Source organism: Tachyglossus aculeatus, chromosome 2 (assembly GCF_015852505.1).
Source record: "Tachyglossus aculeatus isolate mTacAcu1 chromosome 2, mTacAcu1.pri, whole genome shotgun sequence".
Taxonomy (NCBI): Eukaryota; Metazoa; Chordata; class Mammalia; order Monotremata; family Tachyglossidae; genus Tachyglossus; species Tachyglossus aculeatus.
Window position 1 is genome coordinate 129,740,055 of NC_052067.1, and position 14,657 is coordinate 129,754,711.

General features: G+C 41.0%; 1 protein-coding gene across 1 annotated transcript in view; it reads right to left on the bottom strand.

Annotated features, from left to right (window-relative positions):
* MYCBP2 (MYC binding protein 2) overlaps positions 1-14,657 on the bottom strand; it is a 404,370-nt gene that overhangs the window by 110,476 nt on the left and 279,237 nt on the right. Inside the window, exons 50-53 of the mRNA XM_038763035.1 lie at positions 10,539-10,636; positions 9,865-9,981; positions 8,930-9,070; positions 757-831 (exon numbers count right to left, since the gene is read on the bottom strand). Of these exons, the coding sequence (XP_038618963.1) occupies positions 757-831; positions 8,930-9,070; positions 9,865-9,981; positions 10,539-10,636 (431 nt within the window). The remainder of the gene's footprint in view (positions 1-756; positions 832-8,929; positions 9,071-9,864; positions 9,982-10,538; positions 10,637-14,657) is intronic.

Here is a 14,657-nt window from a genome sequence, read left to right on the forward strand (position 1 = left end):
GTTGGTATGTGGTGGATGGTGCGCTACTTGAAAAGGGAGTCAAAACCCCCCAAAAAACTACTTCAATGATTTCATTTTTTAAATCGAGACAAAAATGTAAGTTATTTCTTGCCATCGACGGATAATTCAGGGAAACCACGATAATACTTATGAAATTCAAGTTCATCGGGCTGCACTGAATGTGTGCGAGTCAATAATTGTGCAAATCATTTTTAAACTAGTTACGCTAACCAGGAATGGTAACTCCACAATTATGGTACAGCTATCATATAAAATTAAAGGATTTTTCATTTTGCTCTGAAATGAGCCAGGGAATTATTCAATCAATATAGTGATATAATTGATGGGAAACTCAGGAATCAAGACCAGAAATGGTGGCCTTTTAAATTTATTTCTCTGAAAGTACAAAAGAGCAATAAAATGGCCAAAATATTGGGCAGAGTAGACGGCAATTGGGACCTCAAGGGGCTCACTACTACCCAATGCGGAATTCTAAATACTTGCCTGAAACTGTTAGAGGTAATCCTCGTTCATTCAGGACTTTTAAACTACGATAAAACTTTCCGCAGCTTTAAACTACTACATTCTTTTGTTTGCATGTGGATTGCTCCAAAATAGGGATAGCTATTTTTGGTGGGGTATTTTCTATTCGCAATTTGTTTTCTGCAATTAGCAAGAAACCCTAGGCTTCAAATAATCAATTAAAAATTGTCACACAAACTGAAATACCTGGATAAAGCATGACTGCCAACTCACCTGGGGGAAAAAAGCTTTAGAAGTCCATGAAAAAACGTCCAAATCCCTGACTCCTTGGCTAGTATTAAAGATATTCTGAGCAACAAAGTTTAAGAAAGACAAATATCAACAAAGAAAGGGAACAGAATATTATCTGCAGAAGATGCTATAGACAGACAGTAAAAACATTTTCCTGCATTCTAGCATGAACACTCACAAAACCTCACCAAAGGGGAGGTGATTTTTTTTTTCATAAATGAAGACACTCGAATTCAATGCTCACCAAAGAAAATCTGTTAAAAGAAAAATCTTATGTCAAAAGCTCTCTATGGATGTAGTGTGTCATGCCATTTACTGAAATTAAGAGCCAGACATTGTTCATAAAGATTAGAAGGTTTGATGCGAGAAATAAATCCCAAACTGATTTTAAGGTGAACCATCTCTTCCAAGGCAAGCCACACTGGTTTTATGACAGAAGACAGTCTGCTGTATCACAGAGATTATTCAAATAACAATCTACTATAGAGCATAATAGAATCTAGTATAAAATTAGAATGTAAAAGAGATATATGGACTTTCAGCCATCACTTCTTTAACTGGGAAGACAAGAAAACTCGGAATGGTCTTAAGAGAATAACAGAAAACCATCTTGCCCTCCCCAATGGAAACATAATCAGGGATGCATTCAAATGATCATTTCCTGAAAGTTATCGCTAAATGAATACAAATTTGGAGAAAAATGTGAAATGTATACTGTCCCTAAAGGATTCATCTGATTCTCCATTTCTAAGTTCTCACTGTAATTTGGAAAATGTACAGAGCACCCAAATAAATTTACACCATGTTTAAGAGCAATCAGTGTCTCTAAAGAGCTATATTTTCATGCTCATATAAATTAATTTGCCTAAACTATACCTCTATTCAGATTACTATAGCCAATCCCTAGAAGATTTACTCGTATTAAAATGATTTGGACTAGCAATGACTATAATTTCAAAATTAAAATGGATAATGTCATGAAAGGTTATACAGGGAGGGGTGGGGAATGAATAGTAAACTTATCTAACAAATATTACTGCAAAAGATCACAGTAGACAAGAGCAAAATGAGCAAATTAATATTCCCAAGCGATTAAAATTAGGCCACCTCAGGTGCATGGAATCTAATAATTTCAATGATTTCTCAAAATTCACTTTTTTTGTAAATTGAAGATGAGACAAGTTTAAACACAAGACCAGACATAGAAAATTAATGTCCTGGAATGGATTCACAAAGACATGAAGGTGTATGGAATTAAATTCACACTTAAATGGTTAACTGATATCACTTTCTGTTTGAGTGCAGTGGAAGAATGATACAACAGAAAGTTTCAAGTAGTAGATTTGACATAACCTACCCTGGCCCATTCGATTTATGTAAATAGTAGATTTGAAAAACACTTTTCATTTTTCCATCAGCTCATGTTTACATGCCCACCGTAAAGCCACACTGCAGATCTTCCTTACATAACACCCAAGATTAATTTTCTTCAGGCTTATCCAAAATAGGCAGCATTAATTTCATATTGCAAAACTTATTTGTGAAAAGCAATGCAGATGGAATTAGCAAGAATGAAGCCATGTGGTGACAGTGTAACCTGCATATACGAAGCAAGTACCTCTCTTTTTAAAAAAAAAAAAAGAAAGTTGTGTACAATCTAGTTTGAAGTCAACAGCCAGGAACATACTGGCTTATAAAATGTCAATTAAAAATCTATCCATTTGAATGTGTATCAAATTGAATTTTAAAGAACCTAATGCACTTTTAGCTCTGGGCTGGGGCGGGGGGGGGGCAGGGGGTATATATCTGGTTTGCTTTAAAAACATTTACTTTCCAATTATTATTTCTTTTGAACTTTGGATAGGGGCATTTTGCTTTTTAAGGATACGCAATATTTTGATTTCCTGGGGCGAGGTTAAAAAACCAAAAAAACCTGTTATTTCCTCAAACTGATCACTGTTTACACTACTGGTTTTAAACTGAATTGGGTGTCCAAAGAAGATAGCAAAATATTGTAGCGCTAGTTCCAGTTTATATGCTTTTTTGGAGGGAGGGATCAATGATTGGTATAATGCCTGGCAGGTCTTCTAAGCTTGAGCTGCACGCCCAGATGCCTTCGCGCTGCAGTCGTCTACACGTGGGCACCAAGTGGCATGAATATTGGGATTTACAGGATAAAAGAAATGACCAAGAGGGTTTCACCGTGGTACATCATCATCATCATCATCATCAATCGTATTTATTGAGCACTTACTGTGTGCAGAGCACTGTACCTAGCGCTTGGGAAGTACAAGTTGGCAACATATAGAGACAGTCCCTACCCAACAGTGGGCTCACAGTCTAAAAGGGGGAGACAGACAACAAAACCAAACATACTAACAAAATAAAATAAATAGAATAGACATGTACAAATAAAATAAATAAATAAATAGAGTAATAACCATGTACAAACATATATACATGCTGTATACATGGTACATGCCGTGACAGCACCCACCCAACTATCTTGCATCTACCCCGGTGCTTAGTACAGTGCCTGGCACATAGTAAGCGCTTACTAAATACCACAATTATTATTTTTACATCATCCCACATCCACCTCTAGGTGGTAACTCAGTTTGCTGTTAAAGTGTCATTCTTAATAATTATAATAAGGATAACGATAACTGTGGTATTTGTTAAGATGGACTGTAAAATCGCTGTGGGCAAGGAATGGGTCTACGGACTCTGTGAAGTTGTTACAGTATACTCTCCCAAGCCCTTAGTAGTACAGTGCTCTGCCCACAGTAAGCGCTCAATAAATAGGATTTAATGATTAATCGAGAAAAGCAGCAGCATTACCTAGTGTCAAGAGCACGGGCTTGGGAGTCAGAAGTCATGGCTCTCCCCCTTTCCCCCCTTTTAGACTGTGAGCCCACTGTTGGGTAGGGACTGTCTCTATACGTTGCCAATTTGTACTTCCCAAGTGCTTAGTACAGTGCTCTGCACATAGTAAGCGCTCAATAAATACGATTGATGATGATGACTCCTAATCCCGCCTCTGCCACTTGTCTACTGTGTGACCTTGGGCAAGCCACTTAACTTCTCTGGGCCTTGGTTACCTCATCTGTAAAAATAGGGATTAAGACTGTGAGCCCACTTGCGACAATCTGATTACCTTGGTTCCTACCCCAGCGCTTAGTATAGTGCTTGGCACATAGTAAGCACTGAACTACCACCATGATTTTATTATCATTATTATTATTATTATTCTTAAGAGGGAAGGGAGAAGGATGGGGGTTGGGTATTTCCCCTGCTTCCTCCTACTTAGACTATAAGCCCCATAGGGGACAGGAACGTGTCCAACTGGATTAGCTTGTATCTACCCCAGCGCTTAGTACAGTGCCTGGCACATAGTAAGTGCTAACAAGTGCCATTTTTTTTTAAAGTATACGCCTGTAAATTAGGAGATCTGGATTCTAACCCTGCCTTTGCCACTTGCTTGCTGCGTGATCTGGAACACATCACAACTTTTCTGTGCCTCAATTTCTTCATCTGTGAAATGGGAATAGAATACTTGTCCTCCCTTCTCTTTAGACTATGAGCCCCATGGGGGACACAGATTGTTCAGCCTGATTACCTTGTATTTACCCCAGTGCTTTAGTATATTTAGTGTAGTTTAGTATATTTAGTACATACGAAGCAGCGTGCCTTAGTGGAAAGAGCACGGGCTTGGGAGTCAGAGGTCATGAGTTCTAATCCTGGCTCTGCCACTTGTCAGCTGTGTGACTTTGGGCAAGTCACTTAACTCCTCAGTGCCTCAGTTACCTCTCTGCATAATGGGGATGAAGACTGTGAGCCCCACGTGGGACAATCTGATAACCTTGTATCGATCCCAGCGCTTAGAACAGTGCTTGGCACACAGTAAGCGCTTAACAAATACCATTATTATTACTATTACAGTGTTTGGCACATAGTAAGTGCTCAACAATTATTATTACAACTAGACTTTTGTAGGGGTCACCTTGATTCAATTTAGGCTTGTAGAAGGCAATCTGTCCACTTACCCTGGGGCGGAGGAGGAAGAGGAGGAGAATTGAAAAGGAGGGAATAAAAAGGGGGAGGCAAGTAGTAGTCTTGGGCCTCTGGTTCCCCTAAAACCATTCTGAAAATTCAGAAGTTGAAATTAGAGAGACCACAAACTTGTAGTGGGCAGAGAATGTGTCCGTTAAATTGTAGCGCTGTACTCCCCCGAGGTGCTTAGTACAGTGCCTGCACACAGTAAGCACTCAATGAATACCACTGATTGACTGAAGGTAAGGAAGTAGCATGGCTTAGTGGAAAGAGCACAATTTTTAGAATGTGAGCCCACTGCTGGGTAGGGACTGTCTCTATATGTTGCCAACTTGTACTTCCCAAGCGCTTAGTACAGTGCTCTGCACATAGTAAGCGCTCAATAAATATGACTGATTGATTGACTGAGGCTTAGGAATCAGAGGATTTGGGTTCTACTCCCGGCTCCACTACTTGTCTGCTGTGCGACGCTGGGCAAGTCACTTAACTTCTCTGTGCCTCCGTTCCCTCACCCGTAAAGTGGGGATGAAATCTTTCTCCCTCTCATGTACAGGAGCAGTGTGGCTCAATGGAAAGAGCCCGGGCTTGGGAGTCAGAGGTCATGGGTTCTAATCCCACCTCTGCCAGTTGTCAGCTGTGTGACTTTGGGCAAGGCACTTGACTTCTCTGTGCCTCGGTTACCTCATCTGTAAAATGGGGACTAAGACTGTGAGCCCCACATGGGACAATCTGAACACCCTGTATCCTCCCCAGGGCTTAGAACCATGCTTTGCACAGAGTAAGCACTTAACAAATGCCATCATTATTAATAATTAATGATTATTATTGGGGAAGCAGCATGGCTCAATGGAAAGAACCCGGGCTTGGGAGTCAGAGGTCATGGGTTCTAATCCCAGCTCTGCCATTTGTCCTTCACTTCTCTGGGCCTCAATTCCCTCATCTGGAAAATGGGGATGAAGACTGTGAGCCCCACGTGGGACAACTCTGATGATCTTGTATTCCCCCAGAGCTTAGAACAGTGCTTGGCACATAGTAAGCGCTTAACAAATTCCAACATTATTATTATTATTAGAACTGTGAGCCTTATGTGGGTCAGGGACTGTGTCCAATCTGATTGTCTTGTGTCTACTTCACCCTTAGTACAGTGCCTGGCACATAAGAAACACCACAAAAAAAAAGGTAACAAATCAGCTCTGTTCATTTCTCATTCCATACCACTCTGCATTCGCTGTTACATTTGCTGGTCCCATTTCCAAGAAAACTGCCTATAAATGGAAATTTCTGCCTGTGGGCTATGGGTTTCTCCACGGTCATGTTCCACCACATAAAATCCCACTTACTGCTTGATGTGCTTCTACCCTCATAATAATAAGTAATAATGGTGTTTGCTAAACGCTTACTATGCGCCAAGCACTGTTCTAAGCGCTTGGGGGGGATACAAGGTGATCAGGTTGTCCCACGTGGGGCTCACAGTCTTAATCCCCATGATGATGGCATTGATTAAGCGCTTACTATGTGCGAAGCACTGTTCTAAGCGCTTGGGAGGTTACAAGGTGATCAGGTTGTCCCACGGGGGGCTCACAGTCTTAATCCCCATTTTACAGATGCGGTAATGAGGCTCAGAGAAGCGAAGTGACTTGCCCAAAGTCACACAGCTGACAAGTGGTGGGGCCGGGATTAGAACCCATGACCTCTGACTCCCAAGCCACTGAGCCACGCTGCTTCTCATCTTCCACACTACCAACCTGCCATCTTTTTTCCCCAAAGCAGAAAAGTGATGGAGCCGGTATTAGAATCTGGGTCCTCTGACTTCCAAGACCACGCCTTTCCGCTAGGCAATACTACTTCTCTTCCATTTATGATTTATTTTAACATCCATCTCCCCTACTCTAAACTGTAAACTCCTTGTGGGCAGAGATGGTGTCTACCTTTTATACCGTAGTCTCCCAAATGCTTATTATAATGCTCTGCACACAGTAAGCACTCAATAAATACCACAGGGGATTGACCATAGAATATCTGTACTGCTAGGGAATAAGAAATAAGAAAATTATATTCCAGCCTAGCGCCGAATCAAGAAAAATAAATTCAAAATATACTCTGAAATGCTGTCAATTCACACAGTTCTGCCTCTTTATATCCAAGAAGAGGTGACACACTTTGTGTTTTTCTTAAATTCTTAGATGTCTGCTTTTTTCATGACCAACACTTTTTACGTTTTCTTCTCCCTAAATTTAACTTTGAAATTATGGGAAATGTTTCCCCCAGAGCATTTTCAATCTGAATTTTTGATCTAAACTACCTCAGAAGCAACTGTTATCTAATAAGAACAAAAACTATCTTTCCTCATTTCACCTCGGGTCTTGAAAATATCTGCAACTTTCCAACAAGCAAACCAACAGCTTGCCTTGCCAGCCACAAATTTAATTAAAGGTAATCAGTTAGGGACTTTGCAAAGAGACCAGATTTACAAAAAGATTACATTAACACCAATTTCCTGTCATTCAGTCTTCAAAATCATGTCCCCAATTGGTGTGCTGTCCATACTATGTGCTCTGCACATAGTAAGTGCTCAATAAATATGATTGATTGATTGATTGATTGATTGATTGATTGATAATAAACATAATGGCTGGTTACAGCTTTTTAAAAGTGTGGTTTCAGTATTTTAGTCATTGAATAGAATGAAACAAAATACTAATACAGTCCCTGGGAAATCTATTTCCAACTAATCTAAAAATACTCCTATAATGTACAAAATGTCTGGAGTTTTCTCCTTTCCATTTTAGTTTGAATTGCAAATACAGTTCCATATTCAAAAATAACATATTGTTACCTAAGAAGAATTGAGTCATCCTAAGTTTTCCATTTGGAATGCCTATTTAATTTTCTTTTGAGCCAAGTGCTAGCAATAATTTTATTTTACAAGCAAGCAAAAAAAATACCACTTTTTAATGATGCTTTTTAAGTTAGCCTTAATGAACACAGAGAAAGGCCATTTTTCAATTAAGAACTCTTATGAGTATTGTGGTAAAGTGCGAATCGCCTTGTTTTTCATTTCATACTTCCCATGTATCTTATTATTAATCAACTCTATAAATTAAGAAGTAGTCCATTTGAAGAGCGGGAATATGGAGCAAATGAAAAACGTATCTTTTATCACTTAAAAGGGGACCATGTTTAATAATTCTATTATACTCTTCCAAGACCTTAATGTGGTGCTCTGCATACTATAGGGGCTCAATAAGTACTAATAACTGCTGAAAATGACCTACTTGGCTGATCCATTCATGAAAATCACACATTTGTGAATCAAGTAGGTACAAGGTGTGCTACTTTCATATTTTACTGATGTAATTATCGCATGAATATTAGGCTCTTTTCTCGAGAAAATTTTTCACGGGTGCTTAATGTAGATTGAAACTTTGACAACTTGGATATTAATTTTCCAAAGGCCCATCAAATTCCCGTCAGTCTAGGAAGACTTTACATCACATAATTATCCAACCTAAATCTTCTAAAACTAGGTTTGTTTCTTTACCACCTACTTCTTAAATATTATAGCAACAGTAATCTAACAGTAATATTTGTAATAATAGGAGATTTATAAAAGTTCTAAGTAAACGGGAGACATAGTTCACCAATATAGAGAACCTGTTGACAACCGCCCCCGCGAATTAAAAAACCCGCCACCCCAGTGGACAATTCACTTGATAATGTAATTTCAGGTGGATCGATTTTGCATTTGTGAGTTTTAATATATGTATACATACATATATATATTAGGTGTGGCTCGTAATGGAAAAATAAATGTTCAATTATGACCCCTCGCTGTAGAATTTAAGCAGCATCCTGATTTAAATGTGCTTTTTTTTTTCTCTCTCTTCTGAGGCAAATAAGTGACCAGCATAAAGGGCCTTAACCTTCTACACTCCACCCTCATTACACAGAAGCCCTCGAGATCAAGCGTGTGTAAAGAATATAGTTTTCAATGATGTTGTGGTTTACCTCAGAACTGAAAAGTTGCAGCCTTAATTAAAGAAAGCCTTGTAATGAGGACAGAGTGTACCTCTAATGCTCTTCAATGGCACCTTCTACTTACGTCAACAGGGACCAGAAGGCTCTTGCCAAGATGCTGGTTAAAAGAGAGGCACCAGGCTTCAGTGTAACCATTCATGTTAGGCACATACTTCTTTATTGTCTCATCATTCAGCCTCAGCCACACACCATCATCATTGTGGATCTATGGGAAACAAGCAACAAAACGAGCCATGCCCTTCTGTAACTGCTACGGGGCTAGCGAGGACGGAAAGACAGGCAGACAATGATGGGCGTGGAGGTTAGGCATTTAGTCCCTGGAAAAGGAAACCTACAGGAGCATGAGAAAGTTTAGGAAAAGAAGCAGCAGAGAATGCCGAAGCTCAATGGAGAGTTAAATGATAAGGTTATGGAATCATTTTTATCAGCCAGCATACAGCATAATTATTTTTAAGACAAAAATTGCAACCAAACAAAAAATAGAAGTCAGATCTTCCCCAGGGTTGACAAAAAAAATCAACAGCACTCCTCTCATCTCTGAACTCTCATCATTAGCAGTTGAGGTCAGCCTCTCTGGCTTTTTTCTGTAAAGGCACCAGATGAGGTTATCCCTTGATTGATAATGCACTGATGTGTTCTAAAACCAGTCTCTCAAATTTAAAACAGATTTTCCATGAATCTAAATTCCTACATTATCATAAGGAGACCAAATGTGATACCTGATCTTTCCATGTATATATATATATATATATAATATATATATATGTATATATATATATATATATATATATATACACACACACATATCCACAGCTTCACAGGAGATACAAAGATTTCTAACTATGTTGAAAACCAAATAGAAAGTCTCGCCTGAGAGACTGGAATGTCACTTCAACAGGTCTATTCAACTGCAAATCTGCAACTAAAAATTGTTCAGAACAGAAAAATGAGACCACTTGGAGATTCAAGTGAGTTTGTTCAATTTCCTTTATATATTACCTCATCAATAAAAGTGATGGTTCCATTGACTTTCACTATGCCTATCTGTTCACTCTGAAGAGAAGGGTGGCTACGGATACGGAGTCCTGCGCTGTCCTTGGCCACAAACTGGCGAACCTGAGAGGGGCAAAGAAAGACAGGAGAGGCAGAAAACTTGAAATGGGACTTTTGTAAGTAAAAAGAAACAAATTTCACAGACACTGAAATGCTCAAGTACTGAAAGGAAGGTTGTACTTCTTTTCTGAGTTTGTTCTATGAAAAAATTTACAGCTGCAGCACAGTGTTTGGTGATCATTTGTGATTTTTCTGTTGTTTTTGAACTTAATAAATATTGTAAAAGACTATACAGGAAGGCCACACCAATTTTAGGGATTATGTCTCCCAGAATCAAGAAAGCACCGCAAATCATGGTGACAACTGAAACAAGCTATGGTTACGGGCTCACACCAAAAGGGGATCATGCAGTAATATTCAGTCAGTAATCAGCAGTGTCATATATCTGAGAGATATAAAGAACTCAACTACAGAGAGCAAATGAAAAAGAAAGACATTTTTGAAGGCAACTCCAGTAATTACAACAACGTCAGAAGATCCAGATAACGTATTTTCTTTTCAAGTTGCCATCCTCGACGACAGTTATTTTTCAATTCGGATTTTTATTTAGGTCTCCTGACCTTATTTGGCTGGGGATCCATCTTTGGTTTGACCAGCTGAGTTCCAGGTGGTATCATCCCCTTTGGCGGGTCTTTTACTTTCACTTCTAGTCCGGCATCTGTATTCCCCAAACAAAACAAAAACCCCGGAATACGTCATGCAAATATGAAGATTGAGACTGGATTTTTTTGAAAACTCCTCAACATTGGCTTTAAAGCACTTAGTCACTTTGCTCCCTCCTACCTGACTTTGCTACTCTGCTACTTCAACCCAGCCCGCACAATTCATTCCTCTAATGCTCACCTTCTCATTGTACCTTGATCAATCAATCTTGATCAATCAATATGTATCTTGTACATATCTGTTCTATTTATTTTATTTTGTTAATACGTTTGGTTTTGTTCTCTGTCTCCCCCTTCTAGACTGTGAGCCCACTGTTGGGTAGGGACTGTCTCTATATGTTGCCAACTTGGACTTCCCAAGCGCTTAATACAGTGCTCTGCACACAGTAAGTGCTCAATAAATACGATTGATTGATTGATTGATTGATCTCATCTATCTCACCTCCAACCTCTCACCCGCATCCTACCTCTGACCTGGAACACCCTCCCTCCTATCAGTCAATCAATCAATCGTATTTATTGAGTGCTTACTATGTGCAAAGCACTGTACTATGCGCTTGGGAAGTACAAGTTGGCAACATATAGAGACAGTCCCTACCCAACAGTGGGCTTACAGGTAATTACTCTCCCCCATTTCAAAATCTTACTGAAGACACATTTCCTCCAAGAAGCTTTCCCTAAGCCCTCCTCTCCTCTCCTCTTCTCCCACTCCCTTCTGCGCCGCTCTTACTTGCTCCTTCATTCACCCTCCCTCCCATCTTCACACCACATATGCATATATTTGTGTATGGCTGTCATTTATTTATTGCTTTATCTATTTATGTCAATGTCTGTCTCCCCCTGTAGAGTGTGAGCTCATTGTGGGCAGGCATGTGTCTGTTCTTATGTTGTATTGTCCCAAGCGCTTAGTAGAGTGTTTTGCACACAATAATCAAATAATAAATACGACTGAATGAATGAAACAACACATTTTCTGGTATCCCTGGATTGCATATGCTGTAGAAAGCACTAGAAATGACCTCATTCCACACACAGTAGATGCTACCATCTCACAGCTAATAGAGTCAAAGACACAACGGAGGGTACTTGAAAGAATAGGACACGTTAGGGTAAATGAAAACCAAGAATCGGGGAGAGCCGCGTCCAGCAGTCTGCTCTGCAGGCACAAAAGCCACCAGGAAGAAAGATCCCGCCCCACTTCCCCTTTGGCTCCTGCAAAGACGCCCGGCAACAGCTGCTTTGTACGAGACCAAGAATTCATTTCTACTCTTCATGCCCCTCGGCCCCGCTCTTTATCCGGTCCCGGGGTGCTGAGGAGAAATAGACAAGCGAGCCCGCCAGGTATGGGCCTGGCTGCCACTACAGACTGAGACCACATTACTGTCCAGAAAAAGGGAAGCCTAAGCGAGGGCCAGAAGCGTCCGGCAGAATTAGAGCCCGGAGAGCCTGGGAGGGGGGCGGAGAGGAAAGAGAAGAGGGAAGCGGTCAGCAGGGTGGATCGGACCTTCAGGGACTCCTTCCTCCACTTCTCCCTTGGAACCAGATCCCCAGTCGCCTGCCCCAAGGCGGCAACTCCGGCTATTCGTAATAGTAATAATACTAATTATGGGACTTATCAGGCAGAAACTCCTCACCCTGGGCTTCAAGATTCTCCATCACCTCACCCCCTCCTACCTCACCTCCCTTCTCTCCTTCTCCAGCCCAGCCCGCACCCTCCGCTCCTCCACCACTAACCTCCTCACCGTACCTCGTTCTCGCCTGTCCCGCCATCGACCCCCGGCCCACGTCATCCCTCGGGCCTGGAATGGCCTCCCTCTACCCATCCGCCAAGCTAGCTCTCTTCCTCCCTTCAAGGCCCTGCTGAGAGCTCACCTCCTCCAGGAGGCCTTCCCACACTGAGCCCCTTCCTTCCTCTCCCCCTCATCCCCCTCTCCAACCCCCCCATCTTACCTCCTTCCCTTCCCCACAGCACCTGTATATATGTATGTATGTTTGTACATATTTATTACTCTATTTATTTATTTACTTTACTTGTACATATCTATCCTATTTATTTTATTTTGTTAGTATGTTTGGTTTTGTTCTCTGTCTCCCCCTTTTAGACTGTGAGCCCACTGTTGGGTAGGGACTGTCTCTATATGTTGCCAATTTGTACTTCCCAAGCGCTTAGTACAGTGCTCTGCACATAGTAAGCGCTCAATAAATACAATTGATTGATTGATTGACTTGTGAAGCGCTTACTACGTGCCAAGCACTGCTTTAAGCACTGGGGAAGATACAGTTAATCGGGTTCATTCATTCATTCAATCGTATTTACTGAGCGCTTACTGTGCGCAGAGTACTGTACTAAGCGCTTGGGAAGTCCAAGTTGGCAACATATAGAGACGGTCCCTACCCAACAGTGGGCTCACAGTCTAGAAGGGGGAGACAGAGAACAAAACAAAGCATATTAACAAAATAAAATAGATAGAATCAATCAATCAATCATATTTATTGAGCGCTTACTGTGTGCAGAGCACTGTACTAAGCGCTTGGGAAGTACAAATTGGCAACATATGGAGACAGTCGCTACCCAACAGTGGGCTCACAGTCTAGAAGGCGGAGACAGAGAACAAAACCAAACATATTAACAAAATAAAGTAAATAGAATAAATATGTACAAATAAAATAGAGTAATAAATATGCACAAACATATATACATATATACAGGTGCTGTGGGGAGGGGAAGGAGGTAATGCAGGGGGATGGGGAGGGGGCTCAGTCTGGGAAGGCCTCCTGGAGGAGGGTTGGCCACAGTCCCTGTCTCACATGGAATTCACAGTCTTAATCCCCATTTTACAGATGAGGTAACCGAGGCCCAGAAAGGTGACGTGACTTGCCCAGGGTCACACAGCAAGCAAGTGGCAGGGCTGGGATTTGAACCCATGACCTTCTGACTCCCAGGCGGCCCGTGCTCTAGCCACTCTTGCCGTGCTGTTTTCAATGCACAAAGGGTAACGGTGCCTCCACTGCCATTCCCAGTGTTGCGGGCTGCAACAGGAGGCTCTTCCCTGGTCTTTCCCAGTGCTGAAGGGGCATCAGGTTCCACTCCCAGTTCTACCATATGTCCACCATGCGTTCTTGATCAAATCCCTTTTGGGCCTCGGTTACCTCATCTGCAAAATGGGGACTAAAAGCGTGAGTCCTATCAAAAGGTTAATCAAAGGCATGTCTTTAGCACCTTTTGAGGCCCAAGAACACCACTAAGTGCTTGGAAAAGAACAGAAGCCAAAGAGTTCCCTGCCCACAAGGAATTTATAATCTAATTTAATATCTACAGGCATTCTTTTTAGTAACCATGCATACGTGGACCAGATCTCTCCTTTGGCTGATGTTTTTTTAAGATATTCATCGTCCCTTTGCCACTGTACACACTGGATTTTTGGTGCTTTAAATTTTCAAGGGACAGAGTTTTTTCTTAAATGTGATTCTACCTCTGCCTTGGTGAACCCAGTTTTTTCCGTGCTCTTACCACTGGCCTCCGTCGTCAATATCTACATTCATTCATTCAATCGTATTTACTGAGCGCTTATTGTGTGCAGAGCACTGTACTAAGCACTTGGGAAGTCCAAGTTGGCAACATATAGAGACGGTCCCTACCCAACAGTGGGCTCACGGTCTAGAAGGGGGAGACAGACAACAAAACAAAACATACTAACAAAATAAAATAAATAGAATAAATATATACAAGTAAAATAGAGTAATAAATATGTACAAACACATATACATATATACAGGTGCTGTGGGGAGGGGAAGGAGGTAAGGTGGTAAACATTCTAGACTGTGAGCCCACTGTTGGGTAGGGACTGTCTCTATATGTTGCCAACTTGTATTTCCCAAGCGCTTAGTACAGTGCTCTGCACACAGTAAGCGCTCAATAAATACGATTTATTTATTTATTGATTGATTCCTGTCTATTGTGAGGGAAAACTAGAACAGAGCAATGGAGGATTTTTAAATTTAACTTAAAAAAAAAAA